This window comes from Mobula birostris, chromosome 19 (assembly GCF_030028105.1).
Source record: "Mobula birostris isolate sMobBir1 chromosome 19, sMobBir1.hap1, whole genome shotgun sequence".
Taxonomy (NCBI): Eukaryota; Metazoa; Chordata; class Chondrichthyes; order Myliobatiformes; family Myliobatidae; genus Mobula; species Mobula birostris.
The window spans coordinates 23,121,993-23,144,995 of NC_092388.1; the positions used below are offsets into that span (position 1 = coordinate 23,121,993).

The 23,003-nt window shown below is 42.5% G+C and overlaps 1 protein-coding gene across 1 annotated transcript; it reads right to left on the minus strand.

The window, feature by feature from the left end:
- Window positions 1-21,782: 21,782 nt before the first annotated feature.
- mc4r (melanocortin 4 receptor) lies at window positions 21,783-22,778 on the minus strand. The gene has a single exon (XM_072283035.1). It carries the CDS (start codon window positions 22,776-22,778, stop codon window positions 21,783-21,785), a length of 996 nt encoding a protein of 331 aa, XP_072139136.1.
- Window positions 22,779-23,003: the final 225 nt, after the last annotated feature.

A 23,003-nucleotide genomic window follows, 5' to 3' on the forward strand; every position in this document is an offset into this window, starting at 1 on the left:
TCCCTGTATCCCTTCATGCTCTGACCAATCAACAATCTATCAACCTCTGCCTTAAATGTACATGAAGACTTGTCCTCCACAGCTGCTTGTGGCACTGAATTCTACAGATTCACCTCTGGCTAAAGAAATCCCTCCTCATCTCTGTTCTAAAAGGATGCCACTCCACTCTGAGGCTGTATCCTCTGGTCTTCAACTCTCTCGCCATGGAAACAATCCTCTCCACATCCACTCTATCAAGGCCTTCCACCATTTAATAAGTTTCGATTAGGTCACCCCTCATTCTTCTGAACTGAACAGAAATGTTACATTAAACTCACTCCCATATCCTGACACATCTGAACCTCAGAGAGTGTGGGAATTTTTTTTAAAAAAGCTCCAATGAGCATGGAAGTAATATTTCACCAATTGCATCTGGGAATTTTTTTCAATCACTTTAATATCATGAAAGTGGACACTGAAATATCTTCATGAAAAATACATCCAACATTGTGTATTATATTTAGCAAAACTCTTCTGAATTCTCAGTGTTCATTTTTCTCATGTCTCTAGTTCAATTAGGTCTCTCTTCAATATTCTGCTCAGGTTACACCTTCTGCTGTTGGTTGCTAATTCTAGTGAAGTGTGTGGTTGTACTCCAGGGCCTCTCAGGAGGTGACCCATGCATTGCTTTCCAACATACATATTTTCATTGCTGAAAGAAATAAGACTGCCAATTAGAATTTTTCAACATTAAATGTCTGTATTAAGGCATTTAATCTAAGTAAAATAAAAATTGTTCTGTGCTGCAAATGCATCACAAATTGCAGATTTCATGCTCAGCAGATGTGGGACCCTCTAATGTTTGATTGAAGTGTCCTTTCATTAAAATGAGGTCAAATCTGCTCTCTCATTCAGATATAAAAATTGCTGGGCACTATTTCAAAGAAGAGTAAGGAGTCAGATTCAGAGCATCGGTTATTATGTGCATTTCATTCTACATTGCCAGAATAGATAAGCTTGTCCCTATAATCAAACACCATGGAACTGCAGGAGCTGGAATAAGAACAGTAAATGCTGGAAGAAACATTTGTGGAGAAAGAAGCAGATGTTTCATGTTGCTGGACTTTCACCAGAACTAGGAAAGTGCATGCAGTAAATGGTAATGGAGGAGAGACAGAGAGAAAGCCTGTAAAAGGGTAAAGGATAAAGAGCCACCTTCTCCCCCGATCACTATGAACAAAATACTTGGTTTATCAAATCCTACAATGATGTTTGGAATACATCAACAATTTTCATGAAATAACCTAAAAATTAGGCAGAAGCCAAAGTCTGGCTGTGGAACAGTTTCTGGAAATATCAATTAAGAGAGGTCCCTATATTCTTTTGCCTGTTAATGTAACTTTTATTACGGAATTGATTGATATCAAATGCAAATAGATCAGCATTGATACCATTTCAAAGTAGGATTTTAGGTATCAAATATATGTTTTCTTCCTCAGATTGATCAGCAATGACATCTCCTTCCACTACAGTGCTTCCATTTTCTCAGTCAAAGGGTTCCCTCCTGCCACGATTGGCCACCCTTTCCACCATACCCATTCGTTTTCATATTCTTCTTTCACCACTTCCTCTCCCTCTCAGAACCATATCTTTATTAATTATTTATTTATTGAGTTACAGTGCAGAATAGGTCCTTTTGGCCCTACGAGCCGCACCGGCCAGCAACCCCCCCCCCCCCCCAATTTAATCCTAGCCTAATCACGGGACAGATTACATTGACCAATTAACCTACCAACCAATACATCTTTAGACTGTGGGAGGAAACCGTAGCGCCAGGAGGAAACCCACGTAGTGACAGGGAGAATGTACAAACTCCTTAAAGGCAGCGGTGGGAATTGAACCTGGGTCACTGGTACTGTAAAGCGTTGTGCTAACCACTACGCTACTGTGCTGCCCCTTAACTAAATTAAAGGTAATTAACATAAATTAAAGATAAAATTAAAGGTAATTAAAGATAGTATGTCCTAGTGCCTATAAAAGGAGCCCATTGCCTTCAGTATATCTTGTTTCTCTTGTTCTCTCCTTGCATCCCACCGTTTGCAGGATTCAAGGGATTATCTTTTACCATTTCTAGCAGCTCGAGCACAATGCCACCACAAACCATGCTGACGACTCCTGTGACAGACAGCACTCAGTAAATGCGCTCCTTACATGCATGCATTCACTCTCACACATACACACACACAAACACATAAACAGACACACATTGCCTTGTCATTCTACCTGTAATTGTGGTGAGTGTGCTCACTTCAATGTCTTACTAGGTATATTCTCATAATTAACCTACTGTTCTGCCCTCTCCCCTCCCCCCGCATTGCTACATATTTACAGAGTCAGACACCAAAGTTTAGTTTAATTTCATTCTTTAAGTGTGAGCGTGTGATTGTGTTTCACAGTCTGCTGTTTCATGCTGTTGTCTCCTGGCGGTTCTGTGGCATCTGCTGGGTCCTAAACCGAGGTAATGTCCTTGGGTTGGCTTTATGGTGCCTTTCCCACCATACACGGCGGAATATTCCACTTCTTTAGTAATAGCGATGTGTAAATGTATGTATGTTGTTTGTATACTGTATTTGATATAAATACTTCTGTTTATCTTTCAGTATGACTGCAACTGCATTGTGGAGTACATCATATTCTAATTCTTGTGCAGTCTTAAGTTAACTTTGTTGGTAACTGAAGATGATATGTCCCAGCACCTATAAAAGTAGCTTATTACCCTCATTATGGGAGAGAGAGAGGGGTTCCCAGGAGTTCATACTGAACAAGAATAAGTACAGAGCTTATTATTATTGTGTTTCTTGTAGATATCTTTTTGGAAATATTCGCATTTTTTTCACTACGTTCAATCATCTTCACTAATTTTTGTAAATTTAATTTTTGACATACCTCATATACACCCTTGCACTGAAATGCCAAGCGACTCCAGCCTTTTTTCCCTTTGGTAAAATTAAAGGTAAAGGTTTGTAAAGGTAAAATTAAAGGTAAAGGTTTTTAAAGTTAAAGGTAAAGGTTTTTAAAGGTAAAGGTTTTTAACATAAGATGTCAGGAGAAGGATGGCCAGTTGCAAAGGGGTGCATTCAATTCAGGGGAGAGTGAGATTGCCGTCCCAAGTTGGGAAACTCCCTGAGGCTAAAAATGAAGCAGATGCCTGGGAAACCGTGGGGACCTCAGAGGAGGAAGAACCAGAACCAAACTCAGGCCAGAAGTAGAGGAGCCTTCAAGTTGTACACTACTGAACCCTCCCTGGTAAACCTGTTCAGAGAGTTTGTCTGCACAGCAGAGGAGACATGATGCTTTTAGAAAGGAAATCCAAAGCCTGTGGACATCTGTTGAGGAGATAAACCAACCTGAATCACCTGGTTCCCCATATGACCAGCACTTCAACACTCCTGCTCTGCAGCAGAAGGGTCCCAAAATGTCTTCTTATCAACAAGGAGACGATATTGAGAACTATCGCCTCAGGTTCGAAAGGATGGTCCTCATAGGAATGGTCAGAGGAAGAGTGGGCCTGCAAGCTGGAGGCACTACTGATGGGTAAAGCTTTCAAAGCCTACATTGCAATGGATGAAGTGAGGCCCAACAACTATCCTGGCCTGAAGGAGGCGCTGCTGTCTAAATTTTTGACAGCTTGGCAGAAACCTCTCACCAACAGTTCTGATCAGCCATGATCATACTGAATGGCGGTGCAGGTACGAAGGGCCGAATGGCCTACTCCTGCACGTATTTTCTATGTTTCTATGATCCGGTACTCTACCATCAGGGGAGTCACCCACTGAGAGGTGTCATCGCCTGAGGGGTCTCTACCTCCGATTAGATTCAAGCAGAACAGAAGCCTAAGGAAGATGCTGATGAGACCATTGTTCTGGAGCAGCTGCTGTGGGTTCTTCCTCCAGCCACCAGAACATGGGTCCAGGAACACGAGCCAGTTCATGGCTCGTTTCTGCTAAGACTTTTATTTGCTACCTTTGTCGGCAGTCAGGATATAAATCCTCTGTGTGCCATCTCAAGTAGCCCAAAATGTCAGATCTGTGCAATGTACCAAGAGAAGATGATGATGATAATGACTGTATTGATTGTGAGTATCATAATGAAAAACGAGTGGAACGTGAAGAGAAAGAGCCTCACATAATAGTAGTCAAAGCCAAAGGAAAACCTGTTGAAGCTCTTTTAGATTCTGGATTCATTAATTAAGAAAAATCATGCCCCTGCCTTTGGTGTTGACTACAGTCACCAAACACCTGCCCAATGTGTCCATGGTGACTGGAAGTCTGAGCCACGGGCAGAATTCATTGCTACAGATCACTGAGCAGGCCAAGTCACTGGGTATACTTAAAGCAGAGGATGATAAGTTCTTGATTTTTAAGGCCATCAGAGGTTACGGGGAGAAGGCAGGCGAATGGGGTTGAGAGGGATAATAAATTAGCCATGGTGAAATGGCGGAGCAGAATGGATCGGCCGAAAGACCCTATCCTGTTCCTGTGCCTGATGGTCTTATTACATATTTGCATTGAGGTAGAACAGCGTAAAGCAATAACAATGAAGAATAAAGTGCAAAAGCTAAAGGGGAAGTGCAGCGCAGATAAACAATAAGGGGCAGGCTCATAACAAGCAGGGGTGGCGCTAAGGTGGTGCTAGCTGGTGCTATAGCCCCAGCAGAAATTGCAATAGCACCCGCGTAGCACCACCAAGAAATTTACTGAAATTTCACATACAAATTTCAGCTGCTTTGCTTTCTCTGTATAGATTTGAATACAGCTTGTTTCTCCAGTTGACCTAGTGAAACAGCGCCCCCAATTACTTTAGCACCCATGAAGCAATAAAAACAAAGAAACATAGAAAATAGGTGCAGGAGTAGGCCATTCGGCCCTTCGAGCCTGCATCGCCATTCAGTATGATTATGGCTGATCATCCAACTCAGAACCCTGTACCTGCCTTCTCTCCATACCCCCTAATCCTTTTAGCCACAAGGGCCATATCTAACTCCCTCTTAAATATAGCCAATGAACTGGGCTCAACTGTTTCCTGTGGCAGAGAATTCCACAGATTCACCACTCTCTGTGTGAAGAAGTATTTCCTCATCTCGGTCCTAAAAGGCTTCCCCTCTATCCTCAAACTGTGACCCCTCGTTCTGGACTTCCCCAACATCGGGAGCAATCTTCCTGCATCTAGCCTGTCCAATTCCTTTAGAATTTTATATGTTCAATCCGATCCCCCCTCAATCTTCTAAATTCCAGAGAGAGCTAAAAAGTTCTAAACTCTAAAGTTATAAACTCTGTCAGATCCACTCTACACTTCTGCTTATTCGTTCATTGTCAATGTCATACCATTGCTGTCCTCAGATCAGTTAAGCTGATCTAAGATCACTTAAGGTGGTGATGTCACTCACTCTCACTCACGCGAGAGATTGACAGTATACATATAGGTGCAGATCCATGGTCTCGCGAGACTAACAGATGCCCCACACACACACACATTGTGCTTTTGCAAGCTAGCATGGGCCTGGCGCGTGCATTATATTGGCGGCGTGAAAATGAATCGATTTTTAGTGAGAAAATGACCTCATCCAGAGGAATCAGTGGTGCCTCAGCCTGAGCCTGTCTTAATTGAAAGTGACATGCAGAAGGAAGTAAGTGGGGATGAGGACGACAACAGTTCAGCGAAGGAGTGTGAGGGCGAAGTAGAAGAACAAGAAATGGAGCGGGATTCGAAACAGAACGTGGATGAAGCTGCTCATAGTGCTAGTGGGAATACTGTTAGCGATGTTAACCAGCAGCCTGAGGAAGGACCCCGTTGGCCAGCATTGAAAATGTACCCTTCATTGCCCACAACAAGTTTGGCAATCAGCAAAGGAGTTTTATTCGTGGCTGGTTTGACTGACTGGAATATTCAATCACGAAAGATACTACGTTCTGCTTCGCATGCAGGCATTTCCTGTGTGGAGGACATGGGTTCCATTCTGGGTCTACCTTCACTGTCACTGGTTACCACAACTGGTGAAAAGCTACAACAGCTTTCAAAACCCACCATGTAAGCGCAGCTCATAAGTTTGCTATGGAGGCACGGGCCAAATTCAGATTAAGAAAACAAGACAGTTTAAGATTGGGAAATATGCTTGACAAAGGACATGCAAAGATTGTCCAAGAAAATCGTGAGTATATGAGAGCTGTGGCTGAATCTCTGGCAAGGACAGACAGTGAATGAAACAATGGAATTTCTAGCTCCAATAAGACCCTACTGCGATAGGTTTATACAAACTAATCTGCATATCACTGACTCTACCTGTGACATCTGCCTTATGCAAACGGAGTTTCTCTTGCCTCAGACGCCTCAAAAGCTATCTAAGGAATAGCAGTGGCGATACTTGGAACAGCAACTTGGCCCTGTTGGCCATAAACAGCCGGAGGACCAAAGCACTTGACATCCAGAAAATCAGTGGTGCTTTCACCACCAATCACAACAACAGACGGATTGTGCTTCTCTGAAAACATCAATGGTGAGTGCAGTTGATTTTTTAAAAATTTGGGCCAAGACTAATGCTGATTATTATTATTATTTTGTGGTGGATACCCCATAGTCCTTATGTTTCTTGCAAATCCTATGCTATTACATTTACTACTATTAAGCCTATTAGTTTTGCTTAGACTTCCAAGTGGTGATTCTGTTGATTTTTGTTTTAAATTCAGTAGCCGAATTAATTGAGGTATTGCATGACCAGAGTATGATTTGTCCAATTCCTGGTAAAGCCTTGCATCTGCTGTTTGCCTTATTTGACTTTAATAATGGTGTATCTTTTGGCATTGTCTGTCTATGTAGTGCGAATAGTAGTGGACATTGTGGGTTAGTGTTGTGTTTTTCAGCTGAAAAGCACGCATTTGACGCTGATTGCGGGATTGGTGTGTGATTCATGTGGGTCGGATGCTCTGTTGGTTTGTTTGTTTATGCTCTGTGTAGCCCGGGTTGTCTCTGATGCTGTTAACACTGTCACAGTTCACTTCTATATTATATTTATCAATTACTGTTGCTTGTGAATCAACAGAGGCATTTATAGTAGGCACATAATGCTTGAAACTGACTTTTGAACACCACGCGTCTGGCCTTGCGAATACATATTACCATACAGCACATCCCTCAGCACCGTCACTGAATAATTCAGCCCCACTGTATCACCAGCAAGAAAAAATCTCTGGCGCCGCCACTGATAACAAGTAAGACTGTGAGGTCAGAAGTCCAATTTATTGTAGTAGGAAACCATTTAATATTCTTATAACAACCAAATGGTGATGTGCTGAGCTGTGTTCACAACTCTGCAGTTTCTTGTAGTCATGGTCAGAGCATTTGCCAAATCAAGCTGTTAAACATCCAGATAGAATGCTTTCTATCGTAGATTGATAAAAACTGATAAGGGTCAACAGGGACATGACAAAACGTTTTAGCCTTCTGAGGACATAGAGGCATTGGCCATGACTTCAGCATGGTTGGACCAGGACTGAAGAGTTGACATTCAAACCTGCAATAGGACCAAAACCTCAGAACTTTTTTTTCAGTCATTCTCTGAACAGTTCCTTCACAGAAAGTTTGTTAAGAGAATCCGGAGAAAACCTTCGAGAAATCTTGTTTACAACTTGAACTTTACTCTCCATTATCTAAATGTTGAGGCACCAACTTAATTGCACTTAGCAACTGCTCTGTTCGGTCTGCTGTGTGGTGGGACTCAGGATGCTGCTCATATATAAGTGGGAATTGTCAGGGAGGTTTTACTCTCATGAACTGATACCTGTCCCACAGTGTCTCAGGCAGATATTAAATTTGCTTGCTATATCTGAAGACTGGTGTCCCCACAGAAGGTGGTAGACTTTCCAGTATATTGAAATGGATGCCCATTCTTGGACCAAGTGACTACCTTACCAGTCACTTTCAAGTTGACTGGCATCCTCAATCTCGATATCTTGGGGTCAAGCCTTGTTTTCCAGGCTAATAGTTAATTTATCAACTGCATCACTGAAGTAACTGGAGCAAGTAAGCTACAGCCTCTTACCAAATTATTTCTCTGTCACCTCTTTTCCACCATTCAGTCATTCCCAAAACCTCTGTTAGAGCAGAACGTCACAGTAAGCTTTGGGTAGATCAAAGGAAGTTGAAGTGATTTATTCTCATATGGAATTTTGGGCCAAGTTATTCAGAATGTTCTTTGCTGAGACATACAATTAGGTCTTTGTTCCAGGAAACTTGGGTCCTGAGCATTTTTGAATTCTCCCAAATTTCACTTTCTACTTGCTGCCCTTTTTCCCTCCTTAGAGCTTACAGCTTAACGCTGACTCAAAAAGCTTGTGTTCAAGCCCTACTCCAGGGGCATAACCGAAAATATCTTGGATGAACTCCACAGTAGAACTTGTGTGGACCTTTGCATGAGATGCTAAACCTAAACTTTGCCTGCTCTGTCAAAACAGCATCAATTACAATATGTCTGACGGCACTAAAAGGCTGTGTAGAGTTCTCTCTAGTCCTAAACAGCTTTCAGATTACCTTGGGCATTAACACAATCTGACTCAGACTTACTATTTTTTTTCAATAAAGGTTAGCTTTATTTGTCATACATATATTGAAAGATGAAGGCATACAGTGAAATGCATTGTTTGCGTCAGATCCATTCGGCAAGGGTTGTGGTGGGGGCGGGCTGCCCCCGGCTCAGGTGGTGTCGCTCTTCTGGTGCTAACATTGCGTGCCTACAATTTATTAACCCTCACTGTAACTGTATGTCTCTGGAATGTGGGCGGAAACTGGAGCAACCAGAGGAAACCCACACGGTCATGGGGAGAATGTGCAAACTTCTTACAGATAGCAATGGGAATCAGACATCAATCAGTGACTGCTGGCTGTGTAAAATGTTTGCACTAACCGCTACGTTACTGTGCCACCCTATTCGGCAGAGACTCACACTCCTCTCGCATTATCATGGAAAAGGATAAAATCAGAGAGGACAGGAAAATTTTTAATTGGGGAACGGCAAGTTATGAAGCTATAAGGCTAGAACTTGCAGGTGTGAATTGGGATGATGTTTTTACAGGGAAATGTACTATGGACATGTGGTCGATGTTTAGAGATCTCTTGCAGGATGTTAGGGATAAATTTGTCCCGGTGAGGAAGATAAAGAATGGTAGGGTGAAGAAACCATGGGTGACAAGTGAGGTGGAAAATCTAGTCAGGTGGAAGAAGGCAGCATACATGAGGTTGAGGAAGCAATGATCAGATGGGTCTATTGAGGAATATAGGGAAGCAAGAAAGGAGCTTAAGAAGGGGCTGAGAAGAGCAAGAAGGGGGCATGAGAAGGCCTTGGCGAGTAGGGTAAAGGAAAACCCTAAGGCATTCTTCAATTATGTGAAGAAAAAAAGAATGACAGGAGTGAAGGTAGGACCAATTAGAGATAAAGGTGAGAAGATGTGCCTGGAGGCTGTGGAAGTGAGCGAGGTCCTCAATGAATACTTCTCTTTGATATTCACCAGTGATGATGGTGAGGACAATATGAGTGAGGTTGATGTTCTGGAGCATGTTTGATATTAAGGGAGAGGAGGTATTGGAGTTGTTAAAATACATTAGGACGGGTAAGTCCCCAGAGCCTGACGGAATATTCCCCAGGCTGCTCCACGAGGCGAGGGAAGAGATTGTTGAGCCTCTGGCTAGGATCTTTATGTCCTTGTTGTCCATGGGAATGGTACTGGAGGATTGGAGGGAGGCGAATGTTGTCCCCTTGTTCAAAAAAGGTTGTAGGGATAGTCCGGGTAATTATAGACCAGTGAGCCTTATGTCTGTGGTGGGAAAGCTGTTGGAAAAGATTCTTAGAGATAGGATCTCTGGGCATTTAGAGAATCATGGTCTGATCAGGGACAGTCAGCATGGCTTTGTGAAGGGGAGATCGTGTCTAACAAGCCTGATAGAGTTCTTTGAGGAGGTGACCAGGCATATAGTTGAGGGTAGTGCAGTGGATGTGATCTATATGGATTTTAGTAAGGCATTTGACAAGGTTCCACACGGTAGGCTTATTCAGAAAGTCAGAAGGCATGGGATCCAGGGAAGTTTGGCCAGGTGGATTCAGAATTGGTTTGCCTGCAGAAGGCAGGCAGAGAGTCGTGGTGGAGGGAGTAAATTCAGATCGGAGGATTGTGACTAGTGGCGTCCCACAAGGATCTGTTCTGGGACCTCTACTTTTCGTGATTTTTATTAAAGACCTGGATATGGGGGTAGAAGGGTGGGTTGGCAAGTTTGCAGATGACACAAAGGTTGATGGTGTTGTAGATAGTGTAGATGATTGTCAAAGATTGCAGAGAGACATTGATAGGATGCAGAAGTGGGCTGAGAAGTGGCAGATGGAGTTCAACCTGGAGAAGTGTGAGGTGGTATACTTTGGAAGGACAAACTCCAAGGCAGAGTACAAAGTAAATGGCAGGATACATGGTAGTGTGGAGGAGCAGAGGGATCTGGGGGTACATGTCCACAGATCCCTGAAAGTTGCCTCACAGGTGGATAGGGTAGTTAAGAAAGCTTATGGGGTGTTAGCTTTCATAAGTCGAGGGATAGAGTTTAAGAGTAGCGATGTAATGATGCAGCTCTATAAAACTCTGATTAGGCCACAATTGGAGTACTGTGTCCAGTTCTGGTTGCCTCACTAAAGGAAGGATGTGGAAGCATTGGAAAGGGTACAGAGAAGATTTACCATGATGCTGCCTGGTTTGGAGATTATGCATTCTGATCAGAGATTAAGGGAGCTAGGGCTTTACTCTTTGGAGAGAAGGAGGATGAGAGGAGACATGATAGAGGTGTACAAGATAATAAGAAAAATAGATAGAGTGGATAGCCAGCACCTCTTCCCCAGGGCACCACTGCTCAATAAAAGAGGACATGGCTTTAAGGTAAGGGGTGGGAAGTTCAAGGGGGATATTAGAGGAAGGTTTTTTACTCAGAGAGTGGTTGGTGCGTGGAATGCACTGCCTGAGTCAGTGGTGGAGGCAGCTACACTAGTGAAGTTTAAGAGGCTACTAGACAGGTATTTGGAGGAATTTAAGTTGGGGGCTTATATGGGAGGCAGGGTTTGAGGGTAGGCACAACATTGTGGGCTGAAGGGCCTGTACTGTGCTGTACTATTCTATTTTCTATGTTCTCTCCTAATCTGAGGTGGAGCAGGCCTCTACAACCTCCTTGACAGTGACTTAAACAATAATGAAATGAATCATATGCACATCACTGACAGGTGTCATAAAATCTATTGTTTTGTTGTAGCAGCAGTGTGTAAGCCATAAAAAACACCACTAGCTAAAAAAAAACTAAATTAATAGAGCAAAAGAGAAATATTGAGGTACTTCTATACATATACCGTGGAAAGCAATATGACAGGCTGCATCACTGTCTGGTATGGGCGGGGGTTATTGCACAGGACCAAAAGAAGCTGCAGAGGATCTTAAATTTATTTGGCTCCATCTTGGGTAATGGCCTACAAAGTACCCAGGACATCTTCAAGGACTGGTGTCCCAGCAAGGCAGCATCCATTATTAAGGACCTCCAGCACCCAGGGCATGCCCTTTTCTCACTGTTACCACCAGGTAGGAGGTACAGAAGCCTAAAGGCACACACTCAGCAATTCAGGAACAGCTTCTTCCCCCCTGCCATCCGATTCCTAAATGGATATTGAAACCATGAACACTACCTCACTTTTAATATATTATTTCTGTTTTTGCATGATTTTTAATCTATTCAATATACATATACTGTAATTGATCTGCTTATTTATTTATCCTATTTTTTCTTCAATGTTATGTATTGCATTGAACTGCTGCTGCTAAGTTAACAAATTTCACAACACATGCCGGTGATAATAAACCTGATTCTGATTCTAGTGTTCATGGATTCATGGATTGTTCAGAAATCAGATGGTGGAGAGGAAGAAGCTGTTCCCAACACATTGAGTGTGAGTCTTCGGGCTCCTGTACCTCCTCCCCAGGGGTAGTAATGAGAAAAGGACAAGTCCCAGATGGTGAGGGTTTCTAATCTTTCTTTTGCTGCTTTTGGGCATTTGATAAATACAATTTAATAGCATGTTTTCTACATTAGACATTAGAATCTATACTTCACTGGTCTAATTGGCTCCTAAGTGCCTTTGAATGTCGTACAAGGGATGTAAAAGGTGTTATGCAAACGTGATACTTAGATTTACAAAAACTGAAAATGAGTGTCCCTACTTGACTTGTGTGAGGACTTACCATTCTTCATCATCACTGCACCAATACAATCCGATGCCTCAAAATGCATCCTTTATGAACTGTGTCAAGAGGAAGGATGGTTGGCTTCCTCCTAAGTCCCTTTAGGAGGTCTCAAGCCGACACATCTGATAAATGATTTGCTGCTTGCCCCTGCTGAAGCATTTTGAAACTAAACAGTGACGAAGTGTCTCAGAGTCCGCCAAAACTGAAATTCCCCTCGCATTCTGAGGTGGGGCCAGCTTCTATAGCTCCAACACTGCCTCAGCTGTGAACTGAACGATAATGAAAATGAATATTGTGCACTCAGCAACAGTTGTGTAAAACAAGTAGAAAGTGAAACCCCAACAATGCAAATGAATGAAAAACATAATACTGCTTCAGGCTAAGCAATCATATAGGTTACTTTGTCAGATGGTACAGATCTCCAATAGAACCATGAAACATTTCAAGTGCTGTGAACATACTTGATGAATAATTACAGTATAAAGAAAAATACAATATCATTTTTATATACAGTATTGTTTTTGGGCCTAATAATAATTTATAGAATTGCCTTGAAGGAGAAGATCAGTATTTGTGTTTTTTCATACTGAGTACACAGGAACAGTATATTGATATTCAATGGAATCAGCTGTTTAGACCTCTACAAGGGACCAATAAAATAACTAAATCATCTGGGCTTTGTCTTGAAATGCTTCATTCTTTTTTTTCTGTGAAGTGCACTTTAAGAAATGTTGCTAAAGAGAGTTCCATAAAACCCATTCATTTCCTGACACTGTCATTTATACAGTGCAACATTTCTGATGTTAGCTGTGGTGGAAATTACGCTCACTCAGTCCCATGTGTAGGAATAATTTCAGTCTAGTTGTCAAACGGTTGAATTGCATATCACACAAGTAGAGAGAAACAATAAATCTCACTATCCTGGCCTTTCACTTGCTCTCTGATATTTTCCTGTTTTCAAATATTTATTCAATTCCCTTTGAATGTTACTGTTGATTTGTTTCCTCTGTTATTTCAAGCAGAGCTTTGCAGGTCATGACATCTTGCTATGTAAAAATACTTTTTCTCTTCTCCTGCAGGGGGGTGGGGGTATCATTTCCCAGCCTTCCCTCATCTATGCCATTCGGTTACTGCCCCTTCGGTTAGCAGAAACAGTTTATCCCTATCTATCAGCACCTCAAATACCTCATACCTCAGTGTGACATTTCCTGCTGTTCCACTAATTCAACTAATTTGGCATTGGTTGTTCATGGTTTGATTGGCCTGATAGCTGCAAGACTAGTGTCAGCTGTGGCCAAATTCATGGTCTTGTAGCTTCTGTTAGAACATTGTGGGCTGAAGTCCTGCTTCACTAACTTGAACATAAAATTAACCAGGAGAAGTTAGTCAGCTCCATCATGGGCACTGGCCTCTGTAGTATCTAAAACATCTTCAAGGAGCGGTGGCTCAGAGAGGTGGTGTCCATCACTGAGGACCCCTATCACCCACCACATGCTCTCTTCTCACTGTTACCATCAGGAAGGTGGTACAGAAGCCTGAAGACACGCACTCAGCGAATCAGGAACGGCTTCTTCCCCTCTGCCATCCGATTTCTGAATAGACATTGAACCTATGAACAGTACTTCCACATTTCTGGTTTTGCAAAACTTATTTAATTTAATATACTTATGTTTACCATAATTCAGTTTTTCTATATTATCATATATTACATTGTACTGCTGCCACAAAGTTCACAATTTTCACGACATATGCTGGTGATATTAAACCTGATTCTGATAAAATCTGGTTGATTATTCTCTATTCAGACAGTGACGTGCACTGCTGGAAGCGTCATTTTTCAGAGGAGATGTTAAAATGTAGTATTATCTTCTCTCACAATAGATCTCTCAGTGCTTTTATATGAGATAGTAGTATACACCCTATCTGTTGGGCAGCATATAGTTTTGGTCTCCATATTTAAGGAAGAATATGCCTGCATTGGAGATAATGCAGAGAATATGCAGTGGTTTGAATACTGGGTTGTTATATTCAGTCACAAAGTTATATGGCATGGAAAATGGCCCAACTTGCCTTCTCCAACCAAGTTCTCTACTTGAGCTCATAAACACAAGAGATTCTGTAGATGCTGGAAATCCAGAATAACACATACAAAATGCTGGAGGAACTCAGCAGGTCAGGCAGCATCTGTGGAGAGGACTAAAAAGTCAATGGTTCGATGACTATTTAGTCATCTCCACTCCACAGATACTGCCTGTCCTGCTGAGTTCCTCCAGTATTTTGTACGTCTCTACTTGTGCTAGTCTCATTTCCCTGCATTGGGCCAATATCTTTCTAGTCCTACCTATGTCTTTTAAACATTGTAATTGTACTAGCCTTAGCCACTTCCTCTGGAAGATAACTTTGTGTGCATAAAAAAAAGTAGAGCTTGGGTTTCATTCTTTAGGAAGTTTATTTATTCTGATCAGGTCTGCTGAGGTGTATGTCTGTAAATATGCAAATGTGTTTTACATTTTTTTGAGCACACCGATGTAAACTAGGCAATACAGCAGCCATTTAGTATTCAGCATGCTTCCACATTTAGCAATGCGACAGTAATCGATGAGGGGGGAAAAATGAGGTGAGGGTAACCGATAGGTCTTAAACCCTCAGTGAGTTTGGGCTTGCCTAAAGCTAGCGAAGGCTGGACCCTGCAGACTGCACAGAGGTAACCATTAGTTTGGCTGAAAAGGCAGGAAAGTGGGCCCAGCAAGGCACTAAAGAAGTCGTGGTCATTCTTGCAACTGACTCCATCTGCAGCCGTCTTGACTCTGTCTTGCCACTGGATACAGATGGTCTCAGATGAGTGAGTAAGGTCTTCCTCACTTTACACAAAGTCTTTGCACAAGTCCCTCTTGTCATCTAACCTTCCCATCCCATACTAACCTAAGTCCTGTGGCGAGAGGCTAGTGATGAAGTGACAGGTGTGGGTACACTGGTGGCTCAGGCCACAGGGTTGTTAAACACTGACACTGTGCAGCAGTGGCTTTCGGCAGCAGCCAGAACAACTGAGCGGCCCTTTTCAGGAATGCAGGGTTGTTAAACACTGACACTGTGCAGCAGTGGCTTTCGGCAGCAGCCAGAACAACTGAGCGGCCCTTTTCAGGAATGCAGGGTTGTTAAACACTGACACTGTGCAGCAGTGGCTTTCGGCAGCAGCCAGAACAACTGAGCGGCCCTTTTCAGGAATGCACTGATTGCCACCATGCTATGAGGAAGGAGCTAGAAAAAGTGCCCTGAACATTGCCTCTCCGTTCTTTCCTTGGCCTGTTCACCACAGCTGGTGGGGAACCTATCGCTGTGATCATAATACATCAAAGAGAAAATGAAGCACTATTCCTCTCACCCTCCGTGCATGAATGTACGCACGCTGTTGGACATTCGATGCTGACAGACCTCCAAGAGGAACTGCTCCAACAGGGAGAGAGTCAGCCCGATAGAACATTGGTATCGCAGCCCTGAGTGAGACCCAGCTTGCAGGAAAGGGCAAACTTCACGAAAGGGGCACGGGATGCACATTATTTTGGAGTGGAAGAGGACATCAGGACCGATGTGAGGTTGGGGTTAGATTTGCAGTGAAGATGGAGGTCGCTGGCAAGCTTGCTAGACTTCCAAATGGCGCAGAAGTCCACTCATGACCACGAAACTGTCGCATGGTAGGAAGCATTTCACCATCGTCAGCGCTTATACCCCAACCATGACCAATGCAGATGATGTCAAGGACAAGTTCTATGAAGAACTTCACTCAGTCATTGCCACTGTTTCCAAAGTGGACATGCTTATGATCCTTGGTGACTTCAACGCATGAGTAGGCTCTGACAATACTACCTGGCATGGGGACATTGGGAAACATGGTGTTGGTTGCCATAACAGCAACAGTCTTCTGCCTCTCCAGACGTACCAAACATGAATTGTTGATTACCAATACTGCCTTCTGCCTTCTCACCCATAACCGAGCTTTATGGATGCATCCCCACTCTAAGCACTGCTATCTACTTGACTATGTCATTGTCAGGAAGAGGGACAGGCAGAATGTAAGGGTGACAAAATCTATGTGCAGCGTTGAATGCTGGACAGACAACCGTCTCATCATTTCTAGACTGAACATCCATATCTAGCTCAAGAAACACCCACAAGGAAAGAAAGCCCCAGGATGGCTGAATGTCCTTAACATCAAGTGGCAAGACAGAATCCCTCACACTGAGGTACTTAACAAGGCGGGCCTGCCCTGTATCTACATGATCCTGATGTAGTCTCAGTTACACTGGGCAGACCACATAGCTTGTATGCCAGAGCATCAGCTGCTTTACAGTGAAGTAGAAAAGAAAATGTTCCCTTGGAGGTTAAAGGAAACACTATAAAGATAGCCCGAACATTTCACTAAAGGCCTTTAGCATTTCCATCCAGATAAATGGGAACATATTGCCCAGGGTGAGGATAAGTGGCACTAGAGAGGTGACACATGAGGCAGCAAGGATAACTGTAGCAGAGAGACGTAGGCTGACTAGAAATTCCAAGCCAGCGACCCCAAACCCGACATGGCTGCCATCTTTCATCCACACTGCCAAAGAGGTTTTGTGTGTGGCCTGTCCAGCCAGCTACGTACTCACAGACGAGTCTGGCCCCTACCAATCGAGGATGACTAGAGCGGTTCTCATTGCACGATGGACGAACGAACAACAGTAACCAGGTATTCTGCTTCAGTCTTGTCAGTTGAGTAGTTTATATTGGGCAGGATTTGAGGGGAAATTATCTTTACTTCTTCAAGGTGGTCCCACGGGATTCTTTACACATAATAATTCCTCTCAAACTGCACTCAAGTGTCATCCATGGTACTTCTAGTTACATCACTGACTAGGTATGTGCCTTTTGTGTAATAATAAAACTGAAGCTCCACAAAATATGTTGCCCCTATGTTATGGAAAATATAAGGCAAGATCAATCTTTGGACAAACCCCCAATGATTTTAATTAATGTCCTTGAATCTAACACCAATCAAGTTATTGAATTGATGTTTAGTTCTCAAAATTTACTCACTAGATCAGGGGTTCACAACTTTTTTTTATGCCATGGACCAATATCATTAAGCAATGGGCCTAGAGACACCAAGTTCTGAACCCCTGAAATAGGTGAATATATTTGAGTGAAATTTTAAAAAGCATTCAAGAAAATTATTATCTCCCTTTAAAGTGTAGAAATGTCCTGATTTTTATTTTTGTTTTGGAAACCCTAGACAGTAGCTCGATTCCACGCTTCTAGCTCCTTAAGTGAAAGCCTGCAATTTGTTTTCCTGCAATACATAATACATAATAGTGTGACACCAGGGAGGGGCAGGGGGGTGACTGGGTGGGGGCGTGGTCAACAGCCTGCCCCTGCATTTCTAATGACCAGAACTGTTTATTGTTCTTGTGTTAAAATGCTTTTGTGGGATTATGGTGGGAAGTTCCAGTTCATTTATTGTTACAATTTAGCTTGGGTTATGCAATTATTTGCTTGTGTATTTGTGGGTTGCCCTAACTGTAACTGGGGTGTGTGATGAACACCTCCCCTGTCTCTATTAGACTGGTTGGGTCTCTCTTCAGGTCCTGGTTCCTGGTCTGTTCTGTGCATATTACAATAAAATGGTTGTTGAGTGTAATGAACTTCCTTGTCTGTCATTATGGACCAAATGCTTGCCGCAATATTATAAGCCTGACGTAGGGAATTATATTATGCCAACCACTTTGAATGTATAGATCAAATATACAGTACAAAGGTCAAAGCCATTTAGAGGAGATATTAGATAAGCTGGCCTAAGTGTTACACGTGCCCAAATTCCTCCCTCCTCACTTCCATTCAGGGCCCCAAGCAGTCCTTCCAGGTAAGGCAACACTTCACCTGTGAACCTTCTGGCATTGTCTATTGATTCTGGTGCTCCCGATGCAGCCTCCTCTACACTGGTGAAACCTGCTGTAAATTGGGGGGACCGCTTTTGTCGAGCAGATCTGCTCCTTCCGCTAAAAGCAGAACTACCTGGTGACAAAACATTTTAAATCCGATTCCTACTTCCATTCCAACTTGTCGTTCCATGGCCTCCTCTTGTGCCTTGTTGAGCCCATTCTTAGGGTGGAGGAGGAACACCTTATATTCCATCAGGGAAGCCTCCAACTTGATGGCATGAATATCGATTTCTCCTTCTGTTAAAACAATTTTTCCTTCTCCCTCCCGTCTTCCTCTATTCCCTGCTCTGGCCTTTTTCTTCTTCTCAGCTGCCTATCACTTTCCTCTTGATCCCCTCGTTCTTCCCTTTCTCCTATGGTCCACTCTTCTCTCGTATCAAAATCCTTCTTCTCCAGCCCTTTACCTTTCCCACCCACCTGGCTTTCCCTTTCACCCTCATTCTAGCCTCCTTCTCCTCCTCCCCCCCCCCCGCCCCAATCTCTTTATTTTGGTGTCTTCCCTTTTCCTTTTCAGTCCTGATGAAGGGTCTTGGCCGGAAACATTGACTGTTTATTCATTTCCATAGATGCTAAGTTTATCCAGCATCTTGTGTGTGATTCATTAGATAAGTATATTCTCTGAACTCCTTCTGTAGCTGTGAACGTCAGTGTGCGCATCTTAAACATGAAAGAACAATAAAATAATTTTATATCTTTTCACCCTCCTAAGTAGGGGCATGAATGAATGTGTTTTCAGATAAACAAATAGCAGAGAACATTTCACCAGATCTAGTATCATTCCTGTAACAATGCAATAGCGTTTTTATTATGTGACTGGTTTACCATCAAGGAGGAGGCACACACTCAACGTCTTAGCAACACTTCCTTCCCCTCTGCCATCAGACTTCTGAATGGACAGTCAACACATGTACACTATCTCACTCAGTCAAGAGGAAAGTACATTATTGTATTAGCTGTTATTGAACAGAATGCAGAGCTTTCTTTCCCCAGATCTGTTGTAAACATTGAAGTTAAGAATCTTACTTGGACTCTGCTACATTGAAAGGAAGAAAAAATAATAAAAAAAACATACATGCTGATTCTACTGAACTGGATTCAGATAACTATAGTGGCTTTAGGAAAAAATTGCCATTGGAAATTAGGTTTTTAAATTTTGGAAAAGAAAATGTGACTCCACCCTGATAGCCATTCTTCTGAGTACAGAAGGATTTGTAGCCAAAGCAGATGGTTAGTGTTAAAGCACAGGCCACTTAATACCTCATTAGATTGCAAAAAGAATGCTCTTGCCTTATGGTGATGCATTTCAGATTTTTTAAATGGTCGTGATCAACCCTCAACTGTCTACCTTATTTCTGCCCCCTGGGACTCACCTGATCCAAAGCACAAAACCTATGTGAAGCGTGTGAGCTGTCTATGGTGCTGGCAGCTCACCCATTTATTCTAAACCAGACCCTGGAGAAACCTCCACCCAGCTGTGAGCTGTCCACATTGTCTAGGAGATGGGCCATAATCAAGGTAAGTGAAGCTTTTGTACAGTAAGGCAAGTATTAATATAGCCATGCAGAACAATGTCAAATGTGATTTTATTTGAGAACCTTGAAAAAAATGCACAAATAATCATGTTCCTACACTTAAACATTAAAAGATATACATTTATACATTAAAGGGAATAGCAAGAAAGATTTGAATTGAAGTGTCGAAGAAATGACCTAAAGCATTAAAGGATCTTTCACAATGTCAGATTTCCCCGAACCTCTTTATAACAAATGAACTCATCAGTGAAGTGTATTCATCAGTTTGTGCACAGCAAGTTTCCACAAGCAACAGGATGAAATTAGGCAGATAATTGGTTTTAATGTTAGTTGAGGGATAACTACCAGGTATGAAGGTGGGGATAGCTCTGCTTATTCCTCCACTTAAGAGCCTGTAACATCCAAATGAGAGTGTGGATGGGCCACTCAAATGCCAGTGCCACATTGTAACAATTCCTCAGTGCTGCTTATCTGCCAGACTAAATTTATGTGCTCAAGTGTCTGAAATTAGACTTGATCAAGCAGCTCTCTAATCTTGGCAAAATGAGAAGCAGACTTTTTAGTAGGCGATTGTGGTAGGAGGTTTACTCACAGACTGAAACTGCCACAGACAGGAAAAACAGTGAGGAGTTGAATCTTTAGCAATCTTGTTCTCTCTTAAGAATAAGTATTTCTACGCTAGAAACATCATCTGGATTAAAGACATATATTTCAATGAATGATACATTTGAGATGTTGAAGATTTGATAACAAGGTACACAATAACATTTTTGTTTCAGAAATCTTGTAATAAACTCCTCATGGTTTATGAAAGGTTCCTGAATCCAAGATCGATCAAAATATTGAATTGATGTTTGATTCTCAAAAGTCAATGGGAAATAAATAAGCAGTCTGAACATATAATTTGATTGTTGACCTGTCCCCAGTAATGAATAAACATGATATCATTTTAAATGTAGTGTATGACATTAGTTGAACATTGCAAAGATAATTTGATAGAGAAACTGGAATATAAAGAAAAACTGCAGCTTGCACTATGAACTAAATAGTTAAGAAGCTTTCTACTGAGCACATCACTTCTGGAAAGTTATGATGAATCCAGATATTACATATAATAAGTGAAAGAGATTGCAATACTAGAAAGAAATCCTGAAGGAATTTTTTTGTAAAATTGCTTTTTTCACAGCAATCATAGAAAACGTCAAAACATCATGCCCCATTGCAATTTTTAAAATTAAGTAACAATTTGAAGAGCCACTAACACAGACACAAGTGCCTTCAAAGTATCACCTTAATGAACAGATTTTATATTGGAAACATTAATGGAATCACTGAAAGTTCAACGAGGAGAAAAGGAGAGCAAGCTGGGGTTTTTTCTTAAAGCCAATTAATTAGGATCTCCTACTCGACTCAATGTGCAAGTACGATTGAACATAGATTTAAACTATTCGATGATCATTGACGACACTCAGTTTGGTAGTCACAGATACAAGGATGGAAATATTAGAGACAGCATTTTCCTTATTTTGTTTTGCTTATTACGATGGCTACCGTAGAGTGCTAAAATTCAATCTGAGGTCCATAGCTAGAAAGAAATTAAAATCAGCCTTTTGTACTTCTCCCTTGATTCCCAACCAGAAGTTTCCAGTAAATGTTCCCACGCACAATTTTAAGTTGTAGAAATCAAGTCAGTTCTTCCAACTATTGCATGATCAAATTCATTGCCGATACTCACTATTAGATCCCTGATGAATTTCCATTTGAATGATATATCAAAGGACAGCTGAAAGCCAAAGGAACATTCCTCTAGTAAATAAATGCTCCTATAAAGCACAAAAGAGGTGGTGGTAAATGAAAGGCATTGTCAGCATTGGAAAATATTGATGCATCTCTGGAGATGAAGGTGCTCTTTCCTCCATCCAGGGAGAATTGTTTTATCAGGGTGAACATTCTTGAAGCATTTGGCTGATTTTCCTTTAATGGTATTAATATTTACTCAGTAGGTCACAGTTCCCCCGCAGACTGTAACAGCAGATTATTTCTTTGAAGGTCTTCCGCATTTCCTGACTGCGGAAAGCATAAATGAGGGGATCGATGATCGAGTTACACAGGATGAGGATTAAGTACATGTTGAAGTGTGACATGAAGCAGATGCAGTAAGGGTTTCGGGGGCAGGAGATCATGAGAATGAGGTGCAGGAAGAACGGAGCCCAGCAGACGATAAAAACCCCGAGCAAAATGGTCAGGGTGATGGCCCCTTTCATGTTGGCTGCCTGGTGGACGACACCACTGCTGGGCAGAGCAGCAATGCGCTTGTGGTGCAGGCGGGCAAGCATGAACATGTGGACATAGAGCGAGGCCATGATGGCAAGCATCGCAAAAAACATGGCGATGAGGCAGATGACCACAGTGGTGCTCTCCGAATAGATGATGAAGAGGATCCCCGAGCCGATGCAAACCGTCCAAATGCCAGCGATAACGGTCAGAGCCCGTCTCACTGTCATGATGTTGTGGTAGCGCAGGGCATAGAAGATGGTGATGTACCTGTCAACAGCGATGGCTAGCAAGCTGCAGATGGAGGCGAGGAGGGAGCTGCAGATCACTGAGTCAAATACATTATCTATGCTCTTGATCAACTTGTCTTGAGCCAGTAGGTGCCGGCTCTTCAGCATGGCAATGATGATAGTCTCCCAAGCATTGGAAACACTGATCAGCATGTCAGCTGCTGCTAAGCTGCAAATGAAGAAGTACATGGGGGAGTGAAGGTTCTTGTTCTTGACAATAGCTGTGATGACCAAAATATTTGCCAGGAGGCTGACAATCCCCAGAATGACGAAGACCTCTGTCGAGATCCACAGCTGTTCATTGCAGCCACTGGAGGATCCATTGCCGTGCGAGTTATTGGCACCAGTGAAACCCGACACGCTCTGGTTCCTGTCCTGGGTGGTATCTGCCTGGCCACGGGTGTATGACAAATCCATGCCTGCGACTGCGGATTGCCTGGCTCTGTCACGATAGTTCAGGGGGATATTGTTCTGACTGACATTTCAGAGCAGGGAATGCAGGTCAAAGGTGGAACCTTGATTGATGTATTTTGTTGCAGCACTAGTCCATTCTTGTCACACAGCCTTCATGCTGGTTTCCAAAGTAAAAGAGTGACCAAAGCAAATTACTTCAAAACGAGCCATCGCACAAGCACATGTGGA

Excerpts from the sequence above, each read along its gene's own strand:
- mc4r (XM_072283035.1), bottom strand. The coding sequence starts at position 22,778 with ATGGATTTGTCATACACCCGTGGCCAGGCAGATACCACCCAGGACAGG.